At 44.2% G+C, this 27,868-nt stretch overlaps 1 protein-coding gene across 1 annotated transcript in view; it reads right to left on the bottom strand.

The window, feature by feature from the left end:
* malrd1 (MAM and LDL receptor class A domain containing 1) overlaps nt 1–27,868 on the bottom strand; it is a 397,527-nt gene that overhangs the window by 277,903 nt on the left and 91,756 nt on the right. Inside the window, exons 11-13 of the mRNA XM_068007090.1 lie at nt 19,076–19,182; nt 14,291–14,464; nt 11,617–11,740 (exon numbers count right to left, since the gene is read on the bottom strand). Coding sequence (XP_067863191.1) covers nt 11,617–11,740; nt 14,291–14,464; nt 19,076–19,182 — 405 coding nt within the window. The remainder of the gene's footprint in view (nt 1–11,616; nt 11,741–14,290; nt 14,465–19,075; nt 19,183–27,868) is intronic.

Here is a 27,868-nt window from a genome sequence, read left to right as displayed (position 1 = left end):
GCTGCAATTTGCTGCACCAGCACCTTTGTTCAGTTGACAATAACTTACTTTATTTAATGATTTTTCTGGATCCTTCCCAACAAGCTTAGGGTTGGTAAGGCACTGCAGCATGGAATTTCCATTCTGAAACTCAAATACAAACAGACTTTTTTCTTTGAAATTGTAGCAGGCCTTTTTGAACCATCACAATCATCTCGGAGATTGCAGAAATCTTTCGAGTAGAAATAAATGTTCAGATTACTTTGGACATCAATTTCAGATCTGGCTTCAAAGAGCCTTAAATTGAGATCCACAAACTCTCAGTCTGAAGGTAATCTGAATTTTATGGTAATTCTTGTTTTTTTTTTATTTGTTCATGGGATGTGGGCATCGCTGGCAAGGCCAGCATTTATTTGCCCATCCCTAATTGCCCTTGAGAAGGTGGTGATGAGCTGCTAGGCCATTTCAGAGGGTGATTAAGAATCAACCACATTGCTGTGGGTCTGGAGTCACATATAGGCCAGATTGGGTAAGGACAGCAGGTTTCCTTCCCTAAAGGACATTAGTGAACCAGATGGGTTTTTATGACAATCTAGTAGTTTCATGGCTACCATTACTAGTTTTTTTAAATTCTAGATTTTATTTAATAATTGAATTTAAATTCCTCAGCTACCATGACAGGATTTGAACTCATGACTCCAGATTATTAGTCCAGGCCTCATAGATTACTAGTCTAGTAACATAACCACTATGCTACAGTACCATATTGTCAACGGCTTTTAAAACTGGTGAAACTATGTGTTAAAGTTTTGGGTTCATTTTCACTTTTTCTTGTTAAATGGCCTAATGATCATTTTCTTGAGTGGGCCAAATCCTTTATGATCTAAAATCTGTGCGTGTTTTGCTTTCTTCAGCTGGAGAAGTGTGCGGACTGAGGAATTAAAACCAATTCCATTTGTGTTATAGGTTTTGACAAAGCACAGCCACGTGATTTGCTCCCATGTACATGTTGCATGGACCCAGAGACCAGAGATTTCACAGACTAATAAAATTTATTTACAACATCAGATCGTGTCATAAGATACTACAAATTAACGACAACTACAACAACTTGCATTTATATAGCGCCTTTGACATAGTAAAACATCACAAAGCGCATCACAGGAGCGTTATCAAACAAAATTTAACTCCGAGCCACATAAGGAAATATTAGGACAGGTGACCAAAAGCTTGGTCAAAGAGGTAGGTTTTAAGGAGCGTCTTAAAGGAGGAGAGAGAGGTAAAGAGGCGGAGAGGTTAAGGGAGGGAATTCCAGAACTTAGAGCCTAGACAGCTGAAGGCACGACTGCCAATGTTAGTGCGATTAAAATTAGACCAATGCTAGATTACTTGACAGTCATTTGTAAAACCCAGTTTATCATTTCTACGGTAGTTAGTTAAACTGGACTCGAGAAATTAGTTTACGCCAGGAATTTCCTTGGAGTTTCTCTCGCTCTGCCGGCCATAACTTTGAGGGAAGTTTGACAGAAACCCTGTTTACACCTGAACTTCTGCCAAAGTTACGTCAGCAGAGTGGGAAAATCCCCAAGGAAATTCACTCACATGGGGCCCGATGTTAGCAGGGCTGCGGGTTCTCGGCGGGGGGGCTATCGGGCGCGTGGGTAACGCGCCTGGTGAAATTAGAGAGTTTCCCGTGCGATTGTAGCAGACAATTCACTAATTGGATCCACTTACCTGCTCCTCCGGGTTCCCCACCGCTGATCTGCGCGTCGGGCGGGCTGCGCATGCGCAGTAAGATCTGTCAGCTGGAGGTGCTCTATTTAAAGGGGCAGTCCTCCACTGACAGATGCTGCAATAAATAGCAAAAATGACAGCATGGAGCAGCCCAGGGGGAAGGCTGCTCCCAGTGTTATGATGCCTCACTCCAGGTATCAATTCATGGGGTGAGGAGGAGGGGGAGGACAGAGATCGTCCACCCGGCGTGCGGGAGGAAGCGGCCTGCCTCTGCCACCAGGAAGGCCTGGCTCGAGGTGGCAGAGGAGGTCACCAGCGCAACCAACATATCGCCCACCTGCATACAGTGCAGGAGGCGCTCCAATGACCTCAGTAGGTCAGCCAAAGTGAGTACACGTAGTCTTTCCCCTACACTCCGTCTGCCACATCACTGCCCCCACCCCACATCTCCTTCTGCACTGCCAACACTACTCTGTCACATCACCCCTCATACCCACTCAAACCTCATCCTCATCTTACCTGCACTTACTCACCTCGCCACTACCACTCAACCCAATCCTCATACAATCTCATGGCTCTATCTCATACTCACCCACTCGTGCATCTCTTTCACGGCCAGCCTCACTCAACCTGCCACTACCTGTGCTGCAGCCACAGGGCATGCATCACATATGTGCAGTAGGCAGCATAAGGCAAATGTGTCGTGAGCATGAAGGGGATGCACAAGGGTGTCTGAGGGTTTGTCATGGTTGTTACTTATATTGAATTTCTGACCAACTCACATTACATATTATATTGGCACCACTACCGCCATGTCTTCGCGAATCCTGTCTGGTTTGTGCAATAATGCCCGCTCCTGAGGATCACTATGAGGACCCACAACTGATGCCACCCATTGTGTCACTGCAGAGTGGGTGTAGGTGTATTTGCAGGGCGCTTCTGCGCAGACGACTGGGAGACATCGGCGATGTCCCCGGTTGCAGCCTGGAAGGATGCAGAGGAGAAGTTGTTGAGAGCAGTGGTGACTTTGACAGCGACAGGTAAGAAGATGGTGCTCGGGCCAGCCGGGAGCAGCTCGGCATGAAAGAGGCTGCAGATGTCCACGACTACATGTCGAGTGACTCTGAGCCTCCGTGTGCACTGCTGCTCAGAGAGGTCCAGGAGGCTGTGGACCCTGTGGCAAGGGTAGTGCCCTCTGCGACGCATCTCTCTCTGCGGTAGCCCTCCCTCCTGCTGTGCAGGTGGATGTGTCACAGCACTCTGTTGTGGAGCTCCACGTGTCAGAGATGGACGGCGAGGCTGGTGAGGCTGGTGATGCTGTTCGCCCTCTGGGGAGGTCATGACTGCAGCTACGGCGGCCCCCATCCGCAAGATGTACATCTGAGGGGGTCCGCAAGGTAGGTACATGTCTCCGGACCCTGGGGTAAGTGTGCAGGTTTGACTTTGACTGTCAGGAGGAGGGTGGTGGAGGCCAAACTTTGTCCCAAGTGACAGAGTGGCCTCCTGCAATGGGTGAGGGTCTCCCCCCCCCCACCTGTCAAATGGACCTTTGCAGCTGCCACAGGCTGACGGCTGCAACACGTCCATTCGAGCTGGGAGTGTTTCCCCCAGTGTGTGAAACAGTCCCACTTTGTTCTAAAATCCCACATAATCCCTTAATCAGGTCAGTTAATGACCTGAAATACATAAATAAATACTGTCAGGTGGCATCCCGCTGGCTTTAATTGCCTGGGGGATTCCCACCAGCGGGGGCTGCGTGCGCACGCCGGCGCGTCAGCGGGGAACCCGGAAGTGCGCAGGTTCGGGGCGGGCTCCGGTACCGCGCCGGGATTCTCCGATTTTCGGAGCCCCCCCGCCAGGAACGCACCCAGTGGCGGGTGCTAAAATAGTCTCCTGGATCACAACTGATAAACTCGAGAAGAGGTACAGTAAACGATAAGAGTCCAAATTTCAATGCTCAGAATTTCTGCTTGGGCAGAAAAATGACAGCGCCTGATTGACACCCATTGGAAGGGAAGTGAACTGACCCCTCTGCATTTTATGGGATCAGCTTAATTTTAATATTACAGTTCAGGTCTTGACAGTAGTGATTATGAACTCGTCATTTGCTGGGCGGGAAACTGCATGCTGCTGCACTTTTTAAAGATCTGCAGCAACTCGAAGGGCCCACTCAACGAAAACTGTTTTGCAATGCAACTTCAATTTACTTACATCAGGAATGTCTATGAGGTCTGCAGGAAGTCGAGGCCCCTTCTCCCTCTGGTTCAGTGGAGAAGTGGACATACCCCAATACAAAGTAATACAGAGGAGTGCCAAAGGCTCTAATTGAGAGCAGAAATGCACCAGTGGCAGTCTAGGGCAATGAATGGCAATAACACCACACCGTGTGGCCACACAGGGCCACAAATATGAGCTTACCAGGGCAGGAAAGGTAGGCGGAGCCAGCAGCACCTTGAATGAATGCAGTGTACAAAACATATGCTGGGTCTAGATATCCCTCAATCTGCCCCTACATGGGCAGGGCGGAACTTCTGTCCACCATGATCCTGGCTCAGTTTCCTGAATCGGGGGTAATTAGCTTTTCATGGTGGGTTCCCAGTGAGATTTCTGCCAGTAATCGGGAGCTTGCCAGTGGCCCACAGGGAGATCTAGGTGGGTCAGAGCACCAGAAAAGGTGGAAATAAAGATTACAGGGGTCACAGGAGCCGAAAGCTGGAACAAGTCTTCCACTGAAGGCTCGACTAGGACCTCTCCCTCCATTTACAGAATTTAAGGCTATTACCAGCATTACTGTGGGCCTACTGCCACCTTTGGACAGGTAGTTTTGTGGAGCAGTTGTAAGTGAGCGGATGAGAGGGAAATGGGAGGAGAGGCCAGGTTCTGCCCTCCCCATTGGCATTTGCATGCAGTAGGTGGGAAAGGGGTGGCCTGCGACTGACCCAGTTAGCATAGGGAGAGGAAAGTCAAAGTTGGGGTGAGGAAGCAGTGTAAACTGGGTGTAGGGAATGATCTCTGTGCCAAAACAAGTAGGCCCAAAGCCCAATCGATGGTCACAGGAATTTGGTCCTCTGTGCCTCCATTTTTTGCCTTGATCATGGGTGCAGAGAGGTCCAATTTCAACCCCAACTAATCTACAGATAAACCCCAAACGCACGTTTTAGTCACTTGAACCATTAATTTTCAAGGGGATCTTCTGTTGAAGTTCTGGTGGCCGATTTGGAGAGCCACTGACTAAATTCAACCTCTTCATTTTTTTTTGACGAAAGCAGACCCTTTTGAAAGATATTACCAAACAAAAATAGAATTGGAAAATACTTTGCAGATTTAAGGCAGTACCACCACTTTCACACGAGCCAGTTTATTAATTTAATATACAACCGCAACACACATTTGAGTCTGACATTACACAGTAGTGAAATTTGTATAAACAATTCATGGTTTTGAAATGAATGGCTGAGATCAATCTAACATGTCCAGATTACCACCCGCAAAACACGGGACCAGGAATTTATACTTAGCATTTACACTTAAAGCAAACTAATTCAACTGGTTCACAAGAACAAAGGCAATTAAAACCTTAACAGTGGCTGATTTCAGAGCAGTTTTGGTAGAAGAGCAATGGCAGACCATCTGCTGATGAGTAATGAGTACAATAGGTGAGGGTTTCAAAAAAAATTTAAAATGGAGGTCAAAAAGGGACTGTGATGTGGAGATGCCGGTGATGGACTGGGGTTGACAATTGTAAACAATTTTACAACACCAAGTTATAGTCCAACGATTTTATTTTTAATCCCACAAGCTTTCGGGGGCTTTCCCCTTCCTCAGGCGGTGTGGAGTAGGTGCCTGAGGAAGGGGAAAGCCCCCGAAAGCTTGTGGGATTAAAAATAAAATCGTTGGACTGTAACTTGGTGTTGTAAAATTGTTTACAAAAAGGGACTGAGCATACACTGATACCACCAGGAACTGAGTGTCCTTACTAGATTCCAGCAGATAAGTTAAAAACTTGTTTTAAAAGACACCTATCTAAATCAGTCTGAGACCAGCTCTTGGTGTTGAGATAGTGGGAAAGCTTGTGATGGGTTATAGAGATTGTTGCTGTACATGCAACAATGAACAGATTGTTGCCTCAGGCTGATTTTATGAATGCGTGCTGTTTGGCGAGGAGACTTACCTGCTGGCTGTGAAGATCAGGAAATCTCAAGTGTGAGCCACAAATTTTCTGTCCATCAGTTTCAGTTTTAATAGACAGAAAATAGTTGGCAGCATGCCCATGACTGCCCAAAAAGTGGTTGTGTTGGGCGAGGCTCCTCACTGAAAGCGCACATTCATAAAATCACCTCTTCTGTGTAAGGACACCAATATTTCTTTTAAAGATAGCCTAAATCCAAGACTGGGATCCTGTCAGGTGTTTGACAAGTTAACCCAATCTGGCCACGGATAGCAGCAAGATTGGCCGGCCGGTATCTGAGGTTGTTAGGAGTGTCCAGGAGGGAGGGAGAGGCAATTGGGAGGGGGGCAAACGGTGGCTGGCAGTGGCCCGCGGGTTTAATGTGCAGCTGGGATGAGCACTCCTACTCCTCCCGGCTCCACATTCAGGAAGTAAAAAAGTTCAAACTTACCTTTTCGATGGCAGTCTCCAGCAGTACCTTTAAGGCTTGTTGGTTTGGTTGTCAGGCACCTGAAGAAACTGACATGCTGCAGTTATGTGCGATCGAATTTTGCAACGGGGGCCTTAAACAGGTGTTAAGCCCCCTATTTGCATAAGCGATGGATCCTACGCCTGTTTCAGGCACATACCCTGGATGTCTATGGGAGACGGCGCACTTCCGGCTCAGAATGAGCGCATGCATGCTGCCTGCCTTTTTATACCCTGAGGTGCCTGTTTTATGCCTGTAAAACTGATGCAGCGCGATCCAATTTCTACGCCATTCTGTCCAGCATGAGGACCAGGAGTGAGAGAAGATCAGAGGGAAAAACACATTGGCCTAGAAATTAGTTTAGGCCAGATTTGAAGCGCCAAATGGATGCAGGGAATGATCCCTGCTTTTGAAGACGGAGTCCCAATGTTTGTGACAAATTGTTCCACGGGTCTCACCCACGTAATCACGATGAGCTGCCGGCACCTGTCGCGTCTCCACAGGCAGCTCACCTGACAGAAGAATTTTGGTTCGCTTGTCTCGCTGCCAGCAGCCCTCAGGTAAATCCCAATGGGGAGGGGGAAGGACAGCGGGAGTGGGCCGATTGCGGCCGGCAGGAGTGCTGGATAGCTGGGGGCACGACCACGGCAACTCCTGGCACCAATTTTAAAAAAAAATGAATCACACTTCCCTTTGCGGTGGCAGCCATTGGCTAGACCTCACCCGCGTCCAGAAAACTTGAGCGGAGCAGGCCCAATGTCTGCTGCGCTCAGGGCAGCCCTAATAGGCAGAGGGGTCCTAAAGCAGGTGTCCGACCTCTCATTAGTTGCCCCGGACAACTGAAAAATGGATGTTTTTCAGGTATCCTTGGGGCGCAGGACATTAGACCCTGAAATTGGGCCTCATTGCGGCCCTTTTACACCCATAAAGCAGGTGCAACGAGGTCCAATTTCTACTCCATAAACACAGGGGTACATATGTAGACACCCGAACCCCAACAAGGTCTTCTATTTTCCTTAGTAAGAACCTTGATATTTGTGAGCTGAATGGACATGTGTTTGATCCCAAACAACTGCAATTTGTTTTCTATATTTAAAAGCTGCAGAGACTAAAAAAAGCCTTGCATTTATAAAGCACTTTATCACATCTCTCTCAAATGTCTTGAAGCACATCACCTACAACGAATTAATCTGAAGAGCAATTATTGTTGTTACATATGTAACAATGGCAGCAAGATCCCACTAACAGCAAATTAGATGAATCACCAGTTAATCATTTTTAGGTGTTATTTGTTGACGCAGGAATGTTGGCTGGAATACCAGGAGAATTCCCTACTTTTTTTTGGAATTGTGCATAGGATCTTCACGTCCAGCAGAACAGATAGTTGAGCCTTAGTTTAATGTCTTAAATCAAGGACAGCATCTCCAAAAATGCACCTTTCCTTCACTACTGCACTAGAGATTCAGCCTGAATTATGTGCTCAAGCTCTGGTTGCGGTTTAAACCCATAACCTTCTGACCCAGAGATAAGAGTACGACCAATTGGCCAAAAGTGACATGTTAACTGCCAGAAATAGAATGAATGGCCCCAAAAATCTTAACTGTTACGGTTGACTCCCACCATAACGAAAAGTTCTGACGAAAGGTCTTCGACCTGAAATGTTACCTGTTTTTTTCTCCACAGCCTGACTTGCTGAGCTTTTCCAGCATTTTCTGTTTTTATTTCACATTTCCAGCATCTGCAGTATTTTGCTTTTGACCCATCATAACTTCAGTGGGAGTCTGCTGGAACAGCCAAAAACTAGGCCGGGACCCAGTTGAGCCAGATGACTTGGCTGACCAAGATTGATTTACAATGGCCTCGACCACCAAAGACTTGAGCAGATAATTTTTAAAATTTTTAATGCGTTCCCCTTTGTAAGGGGATCTCAGGTGCATCTAAATTTTTCTTCCAGGGGGTCCTCACACCGCCCAGACTTTCTGGACTCTTTGGTCGGGGTGGGGGGAGGGTGGGGGGTGGGGGGTGGAGGGAATTACCCCAATCACAGCTCTAGTGCAACAAAGGCATGGAAATCGCTGATCCTCCCCTGACCCTGCAAACATTGGTAGGGTCAGCAACAATGGTCCAGGATGGGCACATCTCAGCACATGTGCCAAAATGTGCCTTGTGCATTTTCAGGGCCAATATATGTGAAATGTTTCCAGCAGTCTATCTATTATTTATTTGTCCTTGGGTCTGCACAATACAGTAGTAATCCATGCAAATGTCCTGGTGAAAAATAATGATATTTACTTTAAACATTGACTTTTTCGTTAAATATGCAGGTGGTGAAATTGGTCCCCATCGTGCCTGTTTTTTGGCTGAAATATTAGAGTTGGGGGACTAATTTCCAGGGGTGCAATCTTGTGTGCCCAATCTCCCCTGGGAGTACCCACTTAAAAATCCATTAATCAGGAGCCCAACACCTGTTTTAACATCCCACTGCCAAATGCTGCATAAACTGGGTAGAGTACGCGTTGTGCATGCCCCGCTAAGTTTTTCTGAGTCTACAGCAACAACAACAATTTTCATTTATATAGCGTCTTTAATGTCGTAAAACGTCCCAAGGCGCTTAAAGGGACCACTGAGGCCAAGGTAAGGAATTTTTTTTTTACTTATGTTAATATGAAGCCAGGAATAGCAGGAATGCTTCCCCTGGCTCCACAGCGACACTGCGGGCCACTGTCGACCCACGCTCACCCCGCCCCTTCCATTCGACTCCCCCCCAACCCCCCCAGGAATTACCTGCGAGCCAGCTCCATAATGGAGCCGGCTGAATTTTCCAGGCGCGTCGTCCACTTTGTGCCAGTTTCTGGCACAAAACAATTTCTCAGCCACACAATTATCACAAAAAACATCTAATCATTCTGTTCCCATGTAATTAATATTATAATGACTGCACAAAAAGATTGGTGCTAAAATGAAGTCTCATTTTCGTTTCCATTATTAAAATTAATAACAGTAATAAATTTACTTGTACCTTTGTGCTTTCTAAATTAATTTGACACATCACTTTCCTATGAATCATAAGTATGTCAGTTCTTCTAATCAGTTATTAAAATTTTCATTATTTGTATACTATATCATTTTATGATTGTTTTCAATTTTTTTTCCTTATTCTTTCTTTGAAAATTAAAGCTGTAAATGCACATTTATAGTTTTAATACTTACAGCAGAAACGTTCATCCTCTCCGTTTGGACAGTCGGGAGTAAAATCGCAGTATTTACTGGCCGGGATACAATCTGCACTCTTACAGTTGAAGAACCCTGTTGGACACTGATGCGTGGCAGGCCCAGTGGCTGGCAGGAGGGAGCAACACAAAAGTTGTTCTTGTTATAGCTAAATGAAAGGTCATTTCATCTGTAATAAGTAAAACTGTGACAAAGTGAAGGCTGATTGGAGCTGAGTTTCCCCTCAGTCCCTATAGCATGCACCTTCGGTAGGGTGAACTTTGAACTCATGACCCCAGCTGATTTTCAAAGTCAGGCTGATTAGAATATTTTCATTTGTCTGCTGGTGGGATTCCGGCCTACATCGTGGAGCCTGCTTTGGGTGGTGGGGGAATGGGGGGGCGTAGGAGGATTGCGCTGCACCAAGCTTTGGGCAACTGCTGTGGCATGTCATGGCCAGCGACCTCTGGGCGGGCAGGTGGGGGGTGGGGGGTGGAGGGCAGGGTGGTTGAAGAGAGGGAAGGATTTTCTCAAACCGTAGGGCTGGGGAGTCGAATTGATTGCGATGGCATTCCTAGTGCCAAGTGCATTGCTATGGCGCAAATCAAGGGAAATATGTTGCATGACATTTTCCTGCCATTTGCATCTCATTACAGTGTGACCACCCATACTTGCACGGATGTTTTGTACGGCTCATACGATTTAATAGAGGTGTTCAAAATTATGAGAGGGATTTTGATACAGTAAATAGGGAGAAACTGTTTCCACTGGCAGAAAGGTCGGTAACCAGAGGACAAACATTTAAGGCAATCGGCAAAAAAGCCAGAGGGGAGATGAGGAGAAATTTTTACTTAGCAAGTTGTAATGATCTGGAATGCATTGCCTGTAAGGGCTGTGGAAGCGGATTCAATGGTAACTTTCAAAAGGGAATTGGATCTCAACTTAAAATGGAAAAATTTGCAGGGCTATGGGGCAAGAACAGGGGAGTGGGACTCATTGGATAGCTCTTTCAGAAAGCCGGCACAGGCATGACGAGTCGAATGGCCTCCTTCTGTGCTGTATGATTCTATATCACTTTCGATTTGAAATCTCAGAAGTGAGGTCGAGTGGTGAGGAGGTGGCAGAACATCACCCCACACGATTATTCTCCCCCCCCCCACCCAGCCCTCTTGCTAGAGATACACCGGGTAACTGGTCTAACTCCAAAGGAAAGTCTGTCCGATCATCTTGTTAAAGGTAAAAGAACAAAGTATTACACAATCCCATTCAAAAGTTCCATGCTTCACCAAAGCTTAATCACACGATTAACCATCTAAGAATTCTGTGCAGATAACCAGCAAATTCAGCATGTCAGATACAAGCAGGCAGTCTGCCAAAGATCACTCAAAGGTCTCTACTACTTAGCAGAAAATGTCTTCTACATATTACCATGGGAAAACATATTAAGTGATAAGGAACAAAAAAAAATGGAACTAATTAGGAAAGAAAAAAACAGTAAAGGAACAAACTAAAGCTGGTTGGATTTTCGAGCTGGACTCCTCTTTGAAACTCCCTGACCCATTATCCTCTGTTAGTAATATGCAGGTATCCATATGTCAGATGTAATGGCCTGGAAGGCTAACTGCTTCTAGGGTGTCATTCCCCACAAACAATTTATTTTTCAGTACCCAAAATGTGGCTTGAATTGTATCTGTGTTACTTAATGGAGCTTGCTTGACAAATAATTCTATTTCAATGGATGAGTCGGTCTGAGAATGGAATAAATAAAAGTCATTCTTTAAAGTGGATTTACAGGAGATTGTTTCTGTAATATTCTGATACAAGCCAGGTGAGTAGAGTGTAAAAACAGCAGATGGGTCATCAATGGCTTGACTCAAAAATGCCTTATTGTTACCATCTACTGCTCAGTCATTTTAGATTGTGGGCAGGCTCTTGGCAAGAAAAAGAAACTTGCCATAATCTGTCAAAAAGAAAGAAAACATGACAGCTTTCACTCTTTTTGCGACTTGATAGTTAATTAAATACTTAAAATGAATTAAAATCTTTAAATACTTGCCTTTGCGTTCTGTGGTGGAATTAGGGAGCATTGTGATGGATACAATGCACCCTGGAGTTAAACTGATGTCATCAATAGCAAAAAAAGCATTGGGTATTGCCAAGACACTGCCATGTAGAATAATCTATAATGAAAGAACATGAAAAAGTATTGGTTAAACCTGTATTTCCAACTATCAAGCACTGTAAATTACAAAGTCACCATTTTTAGTACTACCCCATATACTTGTATTTATATAGCACCTTTAAAGTAGTTAAACATCTCAAGGTGTTTCTCAGTTAGGTGTCAGTTATTCTATTCTTTACACTTCACTTTTACCCATTTTGTTCTCTGCCTCCCTTGTCCAATAAATCGACTGTGGCTGAGAAGATGAGCTGGCAATCTGCTCTCAAGTGTCTGCCAATGCCAACACTTAAACCAACTCCTTAGAGTTGTATGAGAATTGCTGTGGTGACTCTACTTCTGTCTTAGTTACTTTTTTTCTTCAATTATTTTCTTATATAGACCATATCTACTTTTCTTCTCATTCCCCAGTCTTTCGGACCCGCGCACCAATTACAGCTGAAAAGGCAAGTAAGTGACCCACTCCTAGGGTGTCTGTCTCTGCTTCTCTGGACCAACCAGTAGGAGAATGTGTTCTATGAAGGCTTAGGGATGCCTCTCTCTGATTTCCCCACCCCTTTTGTGTGGATGCACTGCTCACTACTTCTTCACAATGATGCAACTGAGATTGGGAACCCAGTAAGTATTGCAGGAAGAAGCCCAGGACCACTGAGTCAACCATTTCTGTTTTTTTTTTAATGTAGTAATAACAATTTCTCAGGCTCAATAGCACCAACTCAAGCATTTTATTAAAAAGTTCTCTTAGATTTCTCCCACTTCACAATTCACAAAGGTTCAAATACTATTTTCAGTCCATTTGGCCTTTTACTGGTCCCAGTTACACATTCAACTCAATGAAAATTCAAGGCAGGATTAAATGTTATCAACACACAACTAATTGTTCACTGTGGTGAAGGGTTCTAGGGGACACAAGTTAAAAATTAGGGAGTAAGCAATAAGAAGGGAAGCCATGCAAAATTTTATCAAAGGGATAGCAGACCTTGGAATAATTTACAAGGAAAGACAAATGAAACAATTTAAGAGCAGTTGGATGCATTTCTGGAGACAGAAGAGACTGAGGGATATGTCATATCTTACAGCAGAAGAGTTCATCCTCTCCATTTGGACAGTGAGGGATATGGTGAAATGTCATGTAGGTGGGGGTTGTGATCTATTAAAAAGGGACGGGCTCATTTACACCTAATGGCCTTTTCTCTGTTCCTAAAAAATCACTATGTTCTTATGGTCTTTATAAGAGATGCAGTGGTATGTTACTTTTCCAAACGCAGCGGCTTTTAAGCGCTATTGAAAATCTCTATAGTTACTGAAGTTGTTTTACATGTTGGATAGAAACTAAGTAAGATGGCAGAAACTAAGTAAGAAAAGAGAACATATTAATACTTGTCTTTATCTTATCACGTCTCAAAAGGATTTGCACAATCATTGTCTTTGGAGCGCAGAAACTGTTGTTATGTAGGTAAATGCGGGAGCCAATCTGTGCTAGCAATATTCCTTAAACAGCTATGAGCTGAATGACCAGTAAGTATGTTTTAGTGATATTGGTTGAGGGAGGAATGTTGGTCACAATATTTCTTCCAATAGTGTCATGGGACCTTTAACATCCACCTGAGCTGGAACAAGTTTAATGTCTCATCCACTTCTAACAATTCAGCACTTTCTCAGTACTACATTGGATTGTCAGCTTAGATTATGAGCTCAAACCCTGAAATGAGGCTTGAACCTTGAAGCAAGAATGCTACCAACTGAGCCAAGCCGACACACAATACAGATACTTTTTAACATGTGCAGATATATGCATGAAGGTTAGTATGAGCTTATGAAATTTGTCAGCTGTAACAAGTTATTAAAAATTTAATAAGAATATATATATATATTTTAAGAACAGGGTGCACTGCAACAACTCACCAAGGCTTCTTCGACAGCACCTCCCAAACCCCCGACCTCTACCACCTAGAAGGACGAGGGCAGCAGGCACATGGGAACAACACTACCTGCATGTTCCCCTCCAAGTCACACACCATCCCAACTTGGAAATATATCACCGTTCCTTCATCGTCGCTGGGTCAAAATCCTGGAACTCCCTTCCTAACAGCACTGTGGGAGAACCTTCACCACACGGACTGCAGCGGTTCAAGAAGGCGGCTCACCACCACCTTCTCAAGGGCAATTAGGGATGGACAATAAATGCTGGCCTCGCCAGCGACGCCCACATCCCATGAACGAATTAAAAAAAAGCAATTTGGTTCAACAAGTCCATGTCACCATAACCCTCAATCTTTCCTCTCTTCAGGAACACATCTAGTTATCTGTTAAACCCATTTTACTGTCCGCTTCAATGGCCTTGTCTGGCAATTTAATCCACAGTTCCATTATATTTTATGTAAAAAAAATTCCACCTGACCTCCCTTCTTACTCCTAACTGCTTCACTTTTGATTTGTATCAATGAAGCAAAGTTCAGATTCTCCAGCACATTAAATGCCGTAGCAGTTATAACTAATAGTATATTCCAGTTATTGTTATTTTTGTTTATTGCCGCCTTGGTCTCCTCACCTGGAAGGGTAACATGATCTCTGCTGCACTGGGTTCCAGAGGAATCTCCAATTTAGTCCAACCTCTGCTGGTCGGCGTAGTGAGTTCAGTAATTCTTTTAATATGTCCTCCAGCTGAGGTCCTGGTATATACTGACATATTAGCTCCTTCTGACATCTGGTACCAGAATCTTATCTGGTTCAAAATGAAAGAGAATTCTTAGAATAAATAACTGAATTAAAATAATAAATTAATCATATATTGTACAGTTGGAAAAATCCTGATCCACATAACATATGTTCTTCTGAATCTTTGGAGTAATTGCTTCTGCAGTTAGTAATACATTAGGAACACCTGGTATAAAGGAATGTCCTTACTTGTGAATCCAAGCAAATTACATCATATCACTGATAACTGTTCCCTCTAAGACTTGAAAATTTTAAGTGTTCCTCCCTTCCCAATAATTATACACTCATTCAACCATTTGCAAGAGATTGAGATCAAAGTTTGCTTTGCCGACTGAGTTCAAACAATTAGTTTCATTATGTTCAGAAATTTAGGGATCGAGTATTAGATTCTGGGAGGGAGAGACAAATAATGGACCAGAAGTTGTGCTGGGTGGCGACCACACATCACCTGCTGCTCATAAGTAACGAACTCACCCACAAACTTACCACGATCTGCTGGGCACCAACTTACTTTAATTGAAACCTGCAAGAAATGCAGTGTTCTTTCCCGGGCTTCTTTGAGCTGTGAGAGCAGGGAAAGGATAGTTATGTCCTCTCCACCAATCAGCTTGTGAGAACCAGGAAGTGAAGCTCATTTACAAACCGTGCAGAGTAAGAACCAGGGAGTGTCAGATAAGATTAGTAAATGTACTATAAAATCAGATAGAGAAAGCGAATTAAAGAGAGGTAAGATTAAAAGATTGAGTTAAAAGAGACAGAAAGAAAAAGTAAAAAAAAATTAAAAATTAAAACCAGCAAAAAAATTTAAAAATTAAATTTTTAAAATTTTTTTGCTGGTTTTAATTTTTAATTTTTTTTTAAAAATGCTTATAAATGTCCAAAAACTATTAAGATTGGGAGTAATGACATTCCACATTTTTAAAAGTTAATTTTCAGTGCCAGAGAGGTTGTTTGGCAGTCATTAATACTTACCACATCGTTAAAAGTTAATTTAGATCTGATATAACTCAGTGTACCTTTTTTCTGGTGAGATTAGTTAGTTTCCAGCTGAGCAGGAGAGCAAGTTTGCGTTGGTCCATTGATTCCAGCCTGCGATATCCCTTTAATGAGAAGCTGTCAGATCAGCAGGGAATCAGGAAGAGCAAGTTCCGGATTTCCACGTTTGACTGCACATGTGTAGTAGTTGGAGCTTGCTCTTCGATTTGCCCATTAATAACGGTGAGTGCGGTTAGACTCAACGTTATTTTACGAGCAATTTCCGGCCCAATATACTTCAGAAGGTATGTGATAATGTGGTAATGATAATTTGATGTCATCATCATGGACACTGAGTAATTGGCATACATTGTCTATCTACTCTTGTTAAACCTAACTTCATTTTCGAAAACCATAATGAACTCACTCCTCCACAATCTTTCCTACAATTGTACATGTGCAGCATGCAAACTAACTCTTCATTTGCATTTTCTTTTATATAAAAGAAATGGTAATTTTTTTACACTTTTACTGCAGTGTGAGATTGAGCTGGAGAGAATTAATATAGATCATTGAACATGTACACTGACTGTGAAATGGGGCTCCGAAAACAGTAAAACCAAGAAAAATATATTGCAAGTTTTGATTCAAAATTATTTCAAATATCACAAGATACAATTTGAAACTAGTTACTGAATATAAGCTAGAGTACGCTACAGAATGTTCTTATTTTGCCAATTTCATGTTTCACCAGTTTTAAATGGAACACACCACTTCATTTAACAGGAAACTTTTGATGTTTGAGAATATTCAAAACTCCAATATTGAAAAGTTCTAGAATTCTTACAACTAATGTTATTCAAAACTGTCTCGCCAATAAAGTGAAATTTAAGAAGAAGGGTGCACTTCATACACAATACATAGCTGATTGCACAGTTTTATCTTTCAGTTCTAATAACAGTCCCTTACTCTCATGTTTTGTTATTCAATTTTGCTGCACTTGAGGTCTAATTTAGCAAAGAATGAGCTTTCTGTTAATGATGGCAGAGTGTGACTTTATGCCAGCCGAATGCTTGAAGAAGGATTATGGGTAAGGTCAAATAAAACCATGGTTTAGAACTTAACGAACTCTGGCTTCAAAGATACTAAGACCAAAGGAATTCTGCACAAGTTTAGCAAATGCAGCCCAAAGCTGGTATCTATAGGGTGCCATGTGGGCAGGCCTATCCCTTCCCTGGGCACTCTAGTTCATACTCCCAAACGCTAACACTAGAGTCTATGGAGCATGTGCAGTTCATATCCTTAATCTAAGCAATAGTGCTAACAAGCATGTGGAAGGATGTCTGTAATGCACTATTGAGGATGTCAGACAACTAATCCTTCTTGCACCTGTTCAACAATCCTTTTGTGCGGCATGTACTCACCCACACTGCCTGCTTCTTTGTGTCAAAGTAGAACCATAGAACCATAGAAAAGATACAGCACAGAAGGGGGCCATTCGGCCCATCGTGTTCCTGCTGGCTCGAAGAACAACCAGGTGCCCATTCTAATCCCACCTTCCAGCACCAGGTCCATAGCCCTGCAGCTTACAGCACTTTAGGTGCAAGTCCAGGTACTTTTTAAAAGAGTTGAGGGTCCCTGCCTCTACCACCAATTTGGGCAGCGAATTCCACACACCCACCACCCTCTGGGTAAAAAAGTTTTTCCTCATGTCCCCTCTAATCCTTCCGCCAATCAGCTTAAATCTGTGACCTCCAGTTCTTGAACTCTCCGCTAGGGGAAACAGGTACTTCCTGTCTACTCTATCTTGGCCCCTCATAATTTTGTACACCTCAATCAAGTCTCCCCTCAGCCTCCTCTGCTCCAAGGAAAACAACCCCAGCCTATCCAATCTCTCCTCATAGCTGCAATTTTCAAGCCCTGGCAACATTCTTGTAAATCTTCTCTGCACTTTCTCCAGAGCAATTATGTCCTTCCTGTAATTTGGTGACCAGAACTGCGCACAATACTCCAGCTGTGGCCTTACCAGCATTTTAAACAGTTCCATCATTAAATCCCTGCTTTTGTATTCTATACCTCGGCTAATAACGGAGAGCTTTCCGTATGCCTTCTTCACAACCTTATCTCCCTGTACTGCCATCTTCAGGGACCTGTGCACATGCACTCCAAGGTCTCTCACTTCCTCTACCCCTCTCAATATATTCCCGTTTACTGCATATTCCCTTTTACTGTTTGCCCTCCCTAAGTGCATTACCTCACATTTTTTCGGGCTGAACTCCATTTGCCACTTTTCCACCCACTCCATCAACGCATTGATGTCTTCTTGGAGTCTACAGCTATCCTCTTCACTATCCACTTCGCTGAAGTCCTTCAGTGTCCAGCAGCTTTACTATCCTTATATTTAAATAATCTTCAGACATTTTTCAGCCCAACAAGTGTTTATATCTAGAAGTCTCTAATGACTTATTTGATGCTCTTTGTGTTCAAATAAAGAGTTGGCCTTGAAATTGTGCGGCGGGACAATGGTGCGCAAGCACTGAACACTTCTCTCATATTCCTCTCAATGGGTTGACCCCTCTGATAAAATGGCAGAGAGAGAAATTTCAGACTAATACAGTAAATGTTTAGAGGTTAGTATCACACAGCATAATTTCAAGACCACAATTTTTTCTTTCCGATGGCCACTGATGATTTTCATTTCCTTTAACATCTGGGTCTCTGGTTTCCTTCAGCATCCTATCCTTTCCCAACTCTACATTCTCCTCACGTGGCAGCACGAATGTTGCAGGAAATAGGGGGGAAACTTGTCGATAAACAAGAGTAAGGGGTAAAAACAGTAGGGGTTAAGAAAAGGAGAAATTAAAATAGAAATGAATGAGAACAGTGAGAAATGAAGTAAAGGAGAAGAATAACAGTAATGATAATGTGAGCATTGCAGACGCATTTGGTTGCAGACTTACTGATAACTAGTGGGGCCTGAAAGGCAATGAAAATTATTTGGTGGAGCTCAGCCTGAAAAAGTTTGAGAACCATTCCTCTAATATGCACACCATTTTAAATTTGGATTGCAGAGTTTTGGAGGAAAGAGTGCTATCATACACCAGGTTTGTTGGTATGACTCACTTCATTTCATGCCAGGCTATGGTAGACACATCTTCAGCCCATGGAGCACATTTAACTTCATGAGAAAGATACATAGGGTGTAAAGTTCCTCGGGGCTTCTCCCACTCTGCCTTGTAAATTTGGCGGAAGTTAAGTGGAAACCCTGTTTATGAGCATAGAAGGGTTTCCGCCGATCTTCTGCCAAAGTTATGGCGGCTGAGCGGGAGAAGTCCCGAGGAAATTCACCCCCATATCCAACATGAATAAGGTCTGGGATCGAGACATAGCGCACCAGATAACCAAGGAATGGCAAGAGATACGAGAGATAGATCCCCATCACCATCTGCTGAAAAATCTGTGAGGGCCAGCTCAAGCTAACACTTCAAAATTCAACATATTGCGGTGATTTGGCTTGATATTTACTACAACTTTGAGAGTTTAGGTTTGCGCATTAATTACTTGTGTAATTTGTTTTATTTTCTTCTTGTCAGGTTTCTTATTTAAACAAATTGCTTTCTAGAAATGACTGATGCATAATTACCTGACATGGAAAATCCTTGATTAATTGGTTCTTTAAAACAGGACTGCCAAGCTGAATTGTATTCTCTGCTTTATGTTGTGAGGTTGCTTTGAAGTAGATGAACTTTCCTACCACATAACAGAATACAAAAAAAGTTGTTTGTTTACTTCATTTTAAAATCAATTGATACATGTAACATAAATTTCAAAAAGCATAGTTTTTTTATTCGTTCATGGGATGAGGGTGTCGTTGGCAAGACCAACATTTATTGCCCATCCCTAATTGCCCTTGAGAAGGTGGTGGTGAGCCGCCTTCTTGAACCGCTGCAGTCCGTGTGGTGACGGTTCTCCCACAGTGCTGTTAGGTTGAGAGTTCCAGGATTTTGATCCAGCGACGATGATGGAACGACGATACATTTCCAAGTCAGGATGGTGTGTGACTTGGAGGGGAACGTGCAGGTGGTGTTGTTCCCATGTGCCTGCTGCCCTTGTCCTTCTAGGCGGCGGAGGTCGCGGGTGTGGGAGGTGCTGTTGAAGAAGCCTTGGCGAGTTGCTGCAGTGCATCCTGTGGATGGTACACACTGCAGCCATGGTGCGCCGGTGGTGAAGGGATTGAATGTTTAGGGTGGTGGATGGGGTGCCAATCAAGCGAGCTGCTTTGTCCTGGGTGGTGTCGAGCTTCTTGAGTGTTGTTGGAGCTGCATTCATCCAGGCAAGTGGAGAGTATTTCATCACACTCCTGACTTGTGCCTTGTAGATGGTGGAAAGGCTTTGGGGAGTCAGGAGGTGAGTCACTCACTACAGAATACCCAGCCTCTGACCTGCTCTTGTAGCCACAGTATTTATGTTTCTGGTCAATGGTGACCCCCAGGATGGTGATGATGGGGGATTCGGCGATGGTAATGCCATTGAACGTCAAGGGGAGGTGATTATACTCTCTCTTGTTGGAGATGGTCATTGCCTGGCATTTGTCTGGCGCAAATGTTACTTGCCACTTATCAGCTCAAGCCTGGATGTTGTCCAGGTCTTGCTTCATGCGCACGCAGACTGCTTCATTATCTGATTTACCTAATTGGCTATTTAAATGTAGGGGGTATGATTAAGAAGTTTGCAGATGATACAAAAATTGGCCATGTGGTTGATAGTGAGGAAGAAAGCTGTAAACTCCAGGAAGATATCAATGGACTGATCAGGTGGGCAGAAAAATGGCAAATGAAATTCAATCTGGAGAAGTGTGAGGTAATGCATTTGGGGAGGGCAAACAAGGCAAGGGAATACACAATAAATGGGAGGATACTGAGAAGTGTAGAAATGCATGTCCACAGATTCCTGAAGGTGGCAGGACAGGTAGATAAGGTGGTTAAGAAGGCATATGGGAAACCTTCCTTTATTAGCCGAGGTGTAGAATGTGAGAGCAGGGAGGTTATGCTAGAATTGTATAAAACACTAATTAGGCCGCAGCTAGAGTACTGCGTACAGTTCTGGTCACCACATTACAGGAAAGATATGATTGCACCAGAGAGGGTACAGAGGAGATTTACGAGGATTTTGCCAGGACTGGAGAATTTTATTATGAGGTAAGATTGGATAGGCTGAGGTTGTTTTCTTCGGAACAGAGGAGGCTGAGAGGAGATTTAATTCAGGTGTTTAAAATTATGAGGGGCCTAGATAGAGTGGATAGGAAGGACCTATTTCCCTTAGCAGAGAGGTCCATAACCAGGGGGCATAGATTTAAAGTAATTGGTAGAAAGATTAGAGGGGAGTTGAGGGTTGGAACTCACTGCCTGAAAGGGTAGTAGAGGCCGAAACCTCATTGCATTTAAAAAGTACTTGGATATGCAAGTAATCTGCAAGGTTACTGACCAATAACTGGAAAGTGGGATGAGGCTGGATAGCTCTTTTTTGTCCGGCATGGACACGATGGGCTGAATGGCCTCGTTCTGTGCCATAAATTTCTATGATTCTATGATTCTAATCCTCGATTTGCAATGCTGCAGGACCAATGCTGACTATTTGGTATTTAGTAAGTTAACATGATTTTTTTCAACCACTATCTGGAACCAAATACCAAGAGACAATACCAGGATAAAAGCAGGCGGAAGTATCTAATATTAAGGTTTGCAAGTTTCCAAATGCTGTACAATTTGTTCTACTTGTACACAGACATGCAAATTTTCAATAAGTTTCCTGCACCACCATTGATAACTATACCAAACTGTACTAGGCACTAGGGCCTGGATTCTTCTCTTCCCGCCCCAGGAGGGCACTTCCACCTGCCGCTCAGACACCGCCAGCAACCCAACCCATCTTCCTGGATCAAGGGTCATTAAGTATGCAGGGTGGGCTCCCAGCGGGGTGCCCATTAGCAAGTGGGAGCCTGATACCGCAACAGTGAAAAATTCTGCCGCTGCTGCAGTGGAACTGCTTCAGCAGCACCAAAACAGGAAGGAGACCATGTAAAGGGACAGAAGATCCCCAAAGGCTATAACTAATTTTTTTTTTGAGACCGATCAAATGAGAGAAGGGGGCGAAGTGGAGAAATTGGGACATTCCTGTTGTTACTCCAGGGACTATCGGAAGGTGGCCTGGGTATCGGTGTTAAGAGCTAGCAAATGGGAGGGAAATGGAAGAACCTGGGCCCAGTCTCCCCATCAGCATTCCAAGGGAAAATTGGGTGGGGTGTATAACAGGAAGCCAATCCACTACTGCCTGTTTTGCACCCCCTGAAGTTGAATGTTACCCCTGATAGTAGTCAGCACTGCATCAACTTGCGCATTAAATCAGCCAGAGCCACTGAAAATATCCAAGATCACTGATTTGCATTTTCATTAAAAAATTGGATGGAATTGCAGGATACAATCCCCAAAACACCGGCAGAAATCTCGAAAATCCCATGCAACTAAAATAAAGCTTAACTTATTCAGTCACCATAGCTGTAGTGCTGAAGACTTGTGCTCCAGAACTAGCTGCGCCTCTAGCCAAGCTGTTCCAGTACAGCTACAACACTGGCATCTACCCGACAATGTGGAAAATTGCCCAGGTATGTCCTGTCCACAAAAAGCAGGACAAATCCAATCCGGCCAATTACCGCCCCATCAGTCTACTCTCAATCATCAGCAAAGTGATGGACGGTGTCGTCGACAGTGTTATCAAGCGGCACTTACTCACCAATAACCTGCTCACCGATGCTCAGTTTGGGTTCCGCCAGGACCACTCGGCTCCAGACCTCATTACAGCCTTGGTCCAAACATGGACAAAAGAGCTGAATTCCAGAGGTGAGGTGAGAGTGACTGCCCTTGACATCAAGGCAGCATTTGACCGAGTGTGGCACCAAGGAGCCCTAGTAAAATTGAAGTCAATGGGAATCAGGGGGAAAACTCTCCAGTGGCTGGAGTCATACCTAGCACAAAGGAAGATGAGAGTGGTTGTTGGAGGCCAATCATCTCAGCCTCAGGGCATTGCTGCAGGAGTTCCTCAGGGCAGTGTCCTAGGCCCAACCATCTTCAGCTGCTTCATCAATGACCTTCCCTCCATCATAAGGTCAGAAATGGGGATGTTCGCTGATGATTGCACAGTGTTCAGTTCCATTCGCAACCCCTCAGACAATGAAGCAGTCCGAGCCTGCATGCTGCAAGACCTGGACAACATCCAGGCTTGGGCTGATAAGTGGCAAGTAACATTCGCGCCAGATAAGTGCCAGGCAATGACCATCTCCAACAAGAGAGAGTCTAACCACCTCCCCTTGACATTCAATGGCATTACCATCGCCGAATCCCCCACCATCAACATCCTGGGGGTCACCATTGACCAGAAACTTAACTGGACCAGCCATATAAATACTGTGGCTACGAGAGCAGGTCAGAGGCTGGGTATTCTGCGGCGAGTGACTCACCTCCTGACTCCCCAAAGCCTTTCCACCATCTACAAGGCACAAGTCAGGAGTGTGATGGAATACTCTCCACTTGCCTGGATGAGTGCAGCTCCAACAACACTCAAGAAGCTCGACACCATCCAAGATAAAGCAGCCCGCTTGATTAGCACCCCATCCACCACCCTAAACATTCACTCCCTTCACCACCGGCGCACTGTGGCTGCAGTGTGCACCATCCACAGGATGCACTGCAGCAACTCGCCAAGGCTTCTTCGACAGCACCTCCCAAACCCGCGACCTCTACCACCTAGAAGGACAAGGGCAGCAGGCGCATGGGAACAACACCACCTGCACGTTCCCCTCCAAGTCACACACCATCCCGACTTGGAAATATATCGCCGTTCCTTCATTGTCGCTGGGTCAAAATCCTGGAACTCCCTTCCTAACAGCATTGTGGGAGAACCGTCACCACACGGACTGCAGCGGTTCAAGAAGGCGGCTCACCACCACCTTCTCAAGGGCAATTAGGGATGGGCAATAAATGCCGGCCTTGCCAGCGACGCCCACATCCCGTGAACGAATAAAAAAAAAACTAGTGGCCGTAATTCTAAATGGACAGAACTGTGGGATGTGATCTCCAAAATACTGGCAAAAATCTCAGAATTCCACGTAATAAACAACAACAACAACTTGCATTTATACAGCACCTTTAACATGGTGAAACGTCCCAAAGTGTTTGACCTCGATTTATTTAGTCGCTGTAAAACATTGCTGTGAAGATATCTTTCTAACTGAAAAAAACTTGTTTCGAGCAGTGTGTTGAGAGAGCAGCGCCTGCTTTTCCACTTTTCGGTACTGTAGAGTGAAACTTTTGTTCAATTTTAAGTTGCTGAGACTAGGAAAGGAGAGACACTGTTCAAGTCGTTTATCCTAAACTGGCTCCCACAGCAGATAAAATAAATAGAACATCCATCACGATTACACAACGTCTAGTTACCTTTTTTTCCAATGGTCAGTGTAGTCACACTGACACTTGCCCTATAGCCTAATGTTAGGGTTCAAATTAAAGGCAATCACATTTTCAGTGTAAACACCAGGGGTAGATTTAATGACTAAGAGCTCCTGGCACATAATACTGTTCAACGGGAGGACGTATCGGGAAGCCGAGCATGGAGATCAGCTGCCCTGCGTGACTTTCTGTCCATTTATTTTGCATGAAGCTCTGTGCCTGGAGCACTAATTCAAAAAATCTATTCCACTATCTGAACTCTTTGATGAGATTATTGCCTCAGAATAGTCCCAGCTATCTCTTTTCCTATTCCTTATGACCTTGAAGTCCCTCTTTGTGATACTAGCGTACGGGTGCTGAACACATTCGTATGAAACTCCTTCGCTTATATTTTAATGGAGCACTTAAAAAAATGGATTAACACCTCCATTAAAATAATGGACAGAGCAGTTTCATAGAAATGCATAAAACATTATATGCTAATATTCATATGGCGTAATTTCAAGGGCCCACAGTTGTATTAATGGTGCATTTATGAACTTCAGTTTATCTCATTTTAAATATTGTTGGTACAATGTTGTAAACTGATGTGCATGTAATTTTGATGATGATATTACTTTAGTTATGACTTTAACCTGTAATGCAACCTTATCAAAGTCATTGCCTCCATTAAGCCCACCACCAACTGATCCAGCTGCTGACTTCTCAAACTTTCCTTGATCCTAGCTCACTGACATTGTCAACCTTTCGCTATCCTCGAGAACCATTTCCACCCACCTGCTATCATCGCCTCCTTCTAGAAAAAAAACCTATCCTCAGGTGCTCTCAGAACAGCTTCACATGCCAGCTTCCTGCCCTTTCTCCTCAAAAGACCATGCCAGTGGAATGTAGGAGTCAACACTCGGTTGCCCAGCAACAAGCTCCAGAGATGCAGCAAGTAGCGACTCCCAACCAGGATCCAGCCTCCATGAAAGGCGGACCACCTCAGTCCGATTACCCTTTTGCACAGCATAAGCAGCCAACTAGCTGTGGCAATACTGGCCCTCGGATTGTACCTGGGAGAAGCACTATAATAGGTGACAGAAAGCCACGTATAGCCACTCAGAGGGAGTACGGTGTCAGGAAAGGAAGAACTTGCATCTATATTGCACCTTTCATGACCTCAGGACATCTCAAAAGCATTTCACAGTCAATTAAGTACTTTTGAAGTGTAGTCACTGTCGTAATGTAGTGAAATGTGGCAGCCAATTTGCGCACAGCAAGGTCCCACATTCAGCAATGAGGTAAATGACCAATTGAACTGTTTTTTTAGTGATATTAGTTGAGCAATAAATGTTGGCCAGGACACCAAGAGAACTTCCCTGCTCTTCTTCGAATAGTACCATAGGATCTTTTACGTCCACCAGAGAGGGCAGATGGGATCTCGGCTTAATGTCTCATCTAAAAGGCGGCACCTCCGACAGTGCAGCACTCCCTCAATTTTGCACCGGAGTGTCAGCCAAGATTATGTGCTCAAGTCTATGGAGGGGGGTTTGAACTCACGACCTCTGACTCAGAGGCGAGAGCCAAGGAGGACACCTTAGGCTGGGTTGTGTTCACTTTGGACCTTGTTGTAATAAAATAGAATGTGCACTTGTATCATGCTTAGTTAGTCATAGAGGTTAGTCATACAACAAAGGGCGCACTTATTTGGTGCTGACTTATTCCATCAGGTGATTATTGGCATGCTCATGACGGGGCAAAAAGAGAGGACGTGTTGTCATGCTCTAGATGGGTAATGGATTGAAGGAATGTTCCTTTATTTGAAGCTGGGAGAGGATGCTCATAGAATCATAAAATCATAGAAAATTTATGGCACAGAAGGAGGCCATTTGGCCCATCGTGTCTGCGCCGAGTGAAAATGAGCCACCCAGCTTAATCCCACTTTCCAGCACTTGGTCTGTAGCCCTGCAGGTTACGGCACTTCAAGTGCATATCCAGGTACTTCTTAAATGTGATGAGGGTTTCTGCCTCTACCACCCTTTCAGGCAGTGAGTTCCAGACCCCCACCACCCTCTGGGTGAAAAAACATTTCCTCAGCTCCCCTGTAATCTTTCTACCAATCACTTTAAATCTATGCCCCCTGGTTATTGACATCTCTGTTAAGGGAAATAGGTCCTTCCTATCCATTCTTTCTGGGCCCTTAATAATTTTGTACACTCCAATTAAATCACCCCTCAGCCTCCTCTGTTCCAAAAAAAACAACCCCAGCCTATCTACTTGTTCCTCATAGCTAAAATTCTCCAGTCCTGGCAACATCCTTGTAAATCTCCTCTGTGCCCTCTCTAATGCAATTATATCCTTCATGTAATGTGGTGACCAGAACTGTTTGCAGTACTCTAGCTGTGACCTAACTAGTGTTTTATACAGTTCCAGCATAACCTCCTTGCTCTTATATTCTATGCCTCGGCTAATAAAGGAAAGTATCCTGTATGCCTTTTTAACCATGTTATCTACCTGTCCTGCTACTTTCAGGGATCTGTGGACATGCATTCCAAGGTCCCTCACTTCCTCTACATCTCTCAGTATCCTCCCATTTATTGTGTATTCCCTTGCCTTGTTTGCCCTCCCAAATGCATTATCTCACACTTCTCCGGATTGAATTTCATTTGCCACTTTTCTGCCCACCTGACCAGTCCATTGATATCTTCCTGCAGTCTACAACATTCCTCCTCACTATCAGCCAATTTTTGTATCATCTGCAAACTTCTTAATCATGCCCCCTACATTTAAGTCCAAATCATTGATATATACCACAAAAAGCAAGGGACCTAGTACTGAGCCCTACAGAAGTCCACTGGAAACAGCCTACTAGTCACAAAAACACCCATCGACCATTACCCTTTGCTTCCTGAGCTAATTTTGAATCCAACTTGCCGCTTTCCCTTTGATCCCATGAGCTTTTACTTTTTTGACCAGTCTGCCACGTGGGACCTTGTCAAAAGCCTTGCTAAAATCCATGTAGACTACATCAAATGCACTGTCAAAAGTTGACAGTGCTACACAGAAGAGAAGACTTCAGGGACGAGATGAGGTCTAATACCCTTTGCAGCAGTTATTGAGGGGTCCTCCGAGTGCAGATCATTCTAATGCTCTCCTCCATGTAGTTCTGGCTCTAAAGCAGAGGGGTCCACTTTCCCAGCAAGTTACAAGTTCAAAGCTTTTTGTATGGTGAAGTTGTGCAGGACACATCAGACTACAAGTATATATGACGCGATCTGAAGCCTATTGCAGAGCCCTCCTGAACCCAACCAGTAGTGAAAGCATGCCTTTCAGTGCTCTCGATGACTGATCCGGTAAAGCCATGTGCTTCCTTGCAATGCTCCTAGGCTGCTGTTTGGGCAACTTAGTGAGATATTATCCATGGGAGTAGGGGGCAGGCTTTGTCACCTACAAGCCATCCATTGACATCATTTTCTTCCCTGAAGAGGTTAGGTAGGGCCAAATGTTAATTGATAAATGCACTGTGACAACTTCCGGTGTGTCTTATATTGAAATGCAGGATCCTTTGCATGTTGTCAGACACAGTCTGGATATTCAGGAGGTGAAAGCCCTTCTTCTTGAAGTAGCTGAGCGGCCTTTCTGCAGGAGCTCACAAAGCAACCTGGGTGTACCCTGGACCTTAAGAAAGTCAGCAACCCCGTAAAACTAGATGGCCCTATCTTACTGCTGCCTTGCTGTGATGCCAAAGCAGATGAATTCGCCAGCTCTCATGTAAAGTGCAGTCTTCTGATGAATGTATTTTCATACTGCACCCTGGCTGATATAATAGAGATCTCCCGTGGCTGCCTGAAATAAGCAATGCCATTAAATTTGAGTTCCTCACTGAAGACCTCATATGACACTTGTTGCCCATATATTCTAAGGATGGGGTAATATCTGGTGTGGTGCATCCT

Source organism: Heptranchias perlo, chromosome 2, assembly GCF_035084215.1.
Source record: "Heptranchias perlo isolate sHepPer1 chromosome 2, sHepPer1.hap1, whole genome shotgun sequence".
In the NCBI taxonomy this organism is placed as follows: Eukaryota; Metazoa; Chordata; class Chondrichthyes; order Hexanchiformes; family Hexanchidae; genus Heptranchias; species Heptranchias perlo.
Note: the sequence above shows the minus strand (reverse complement) of the source record. Positions and strands in the feature narration are given on the sequence as shown.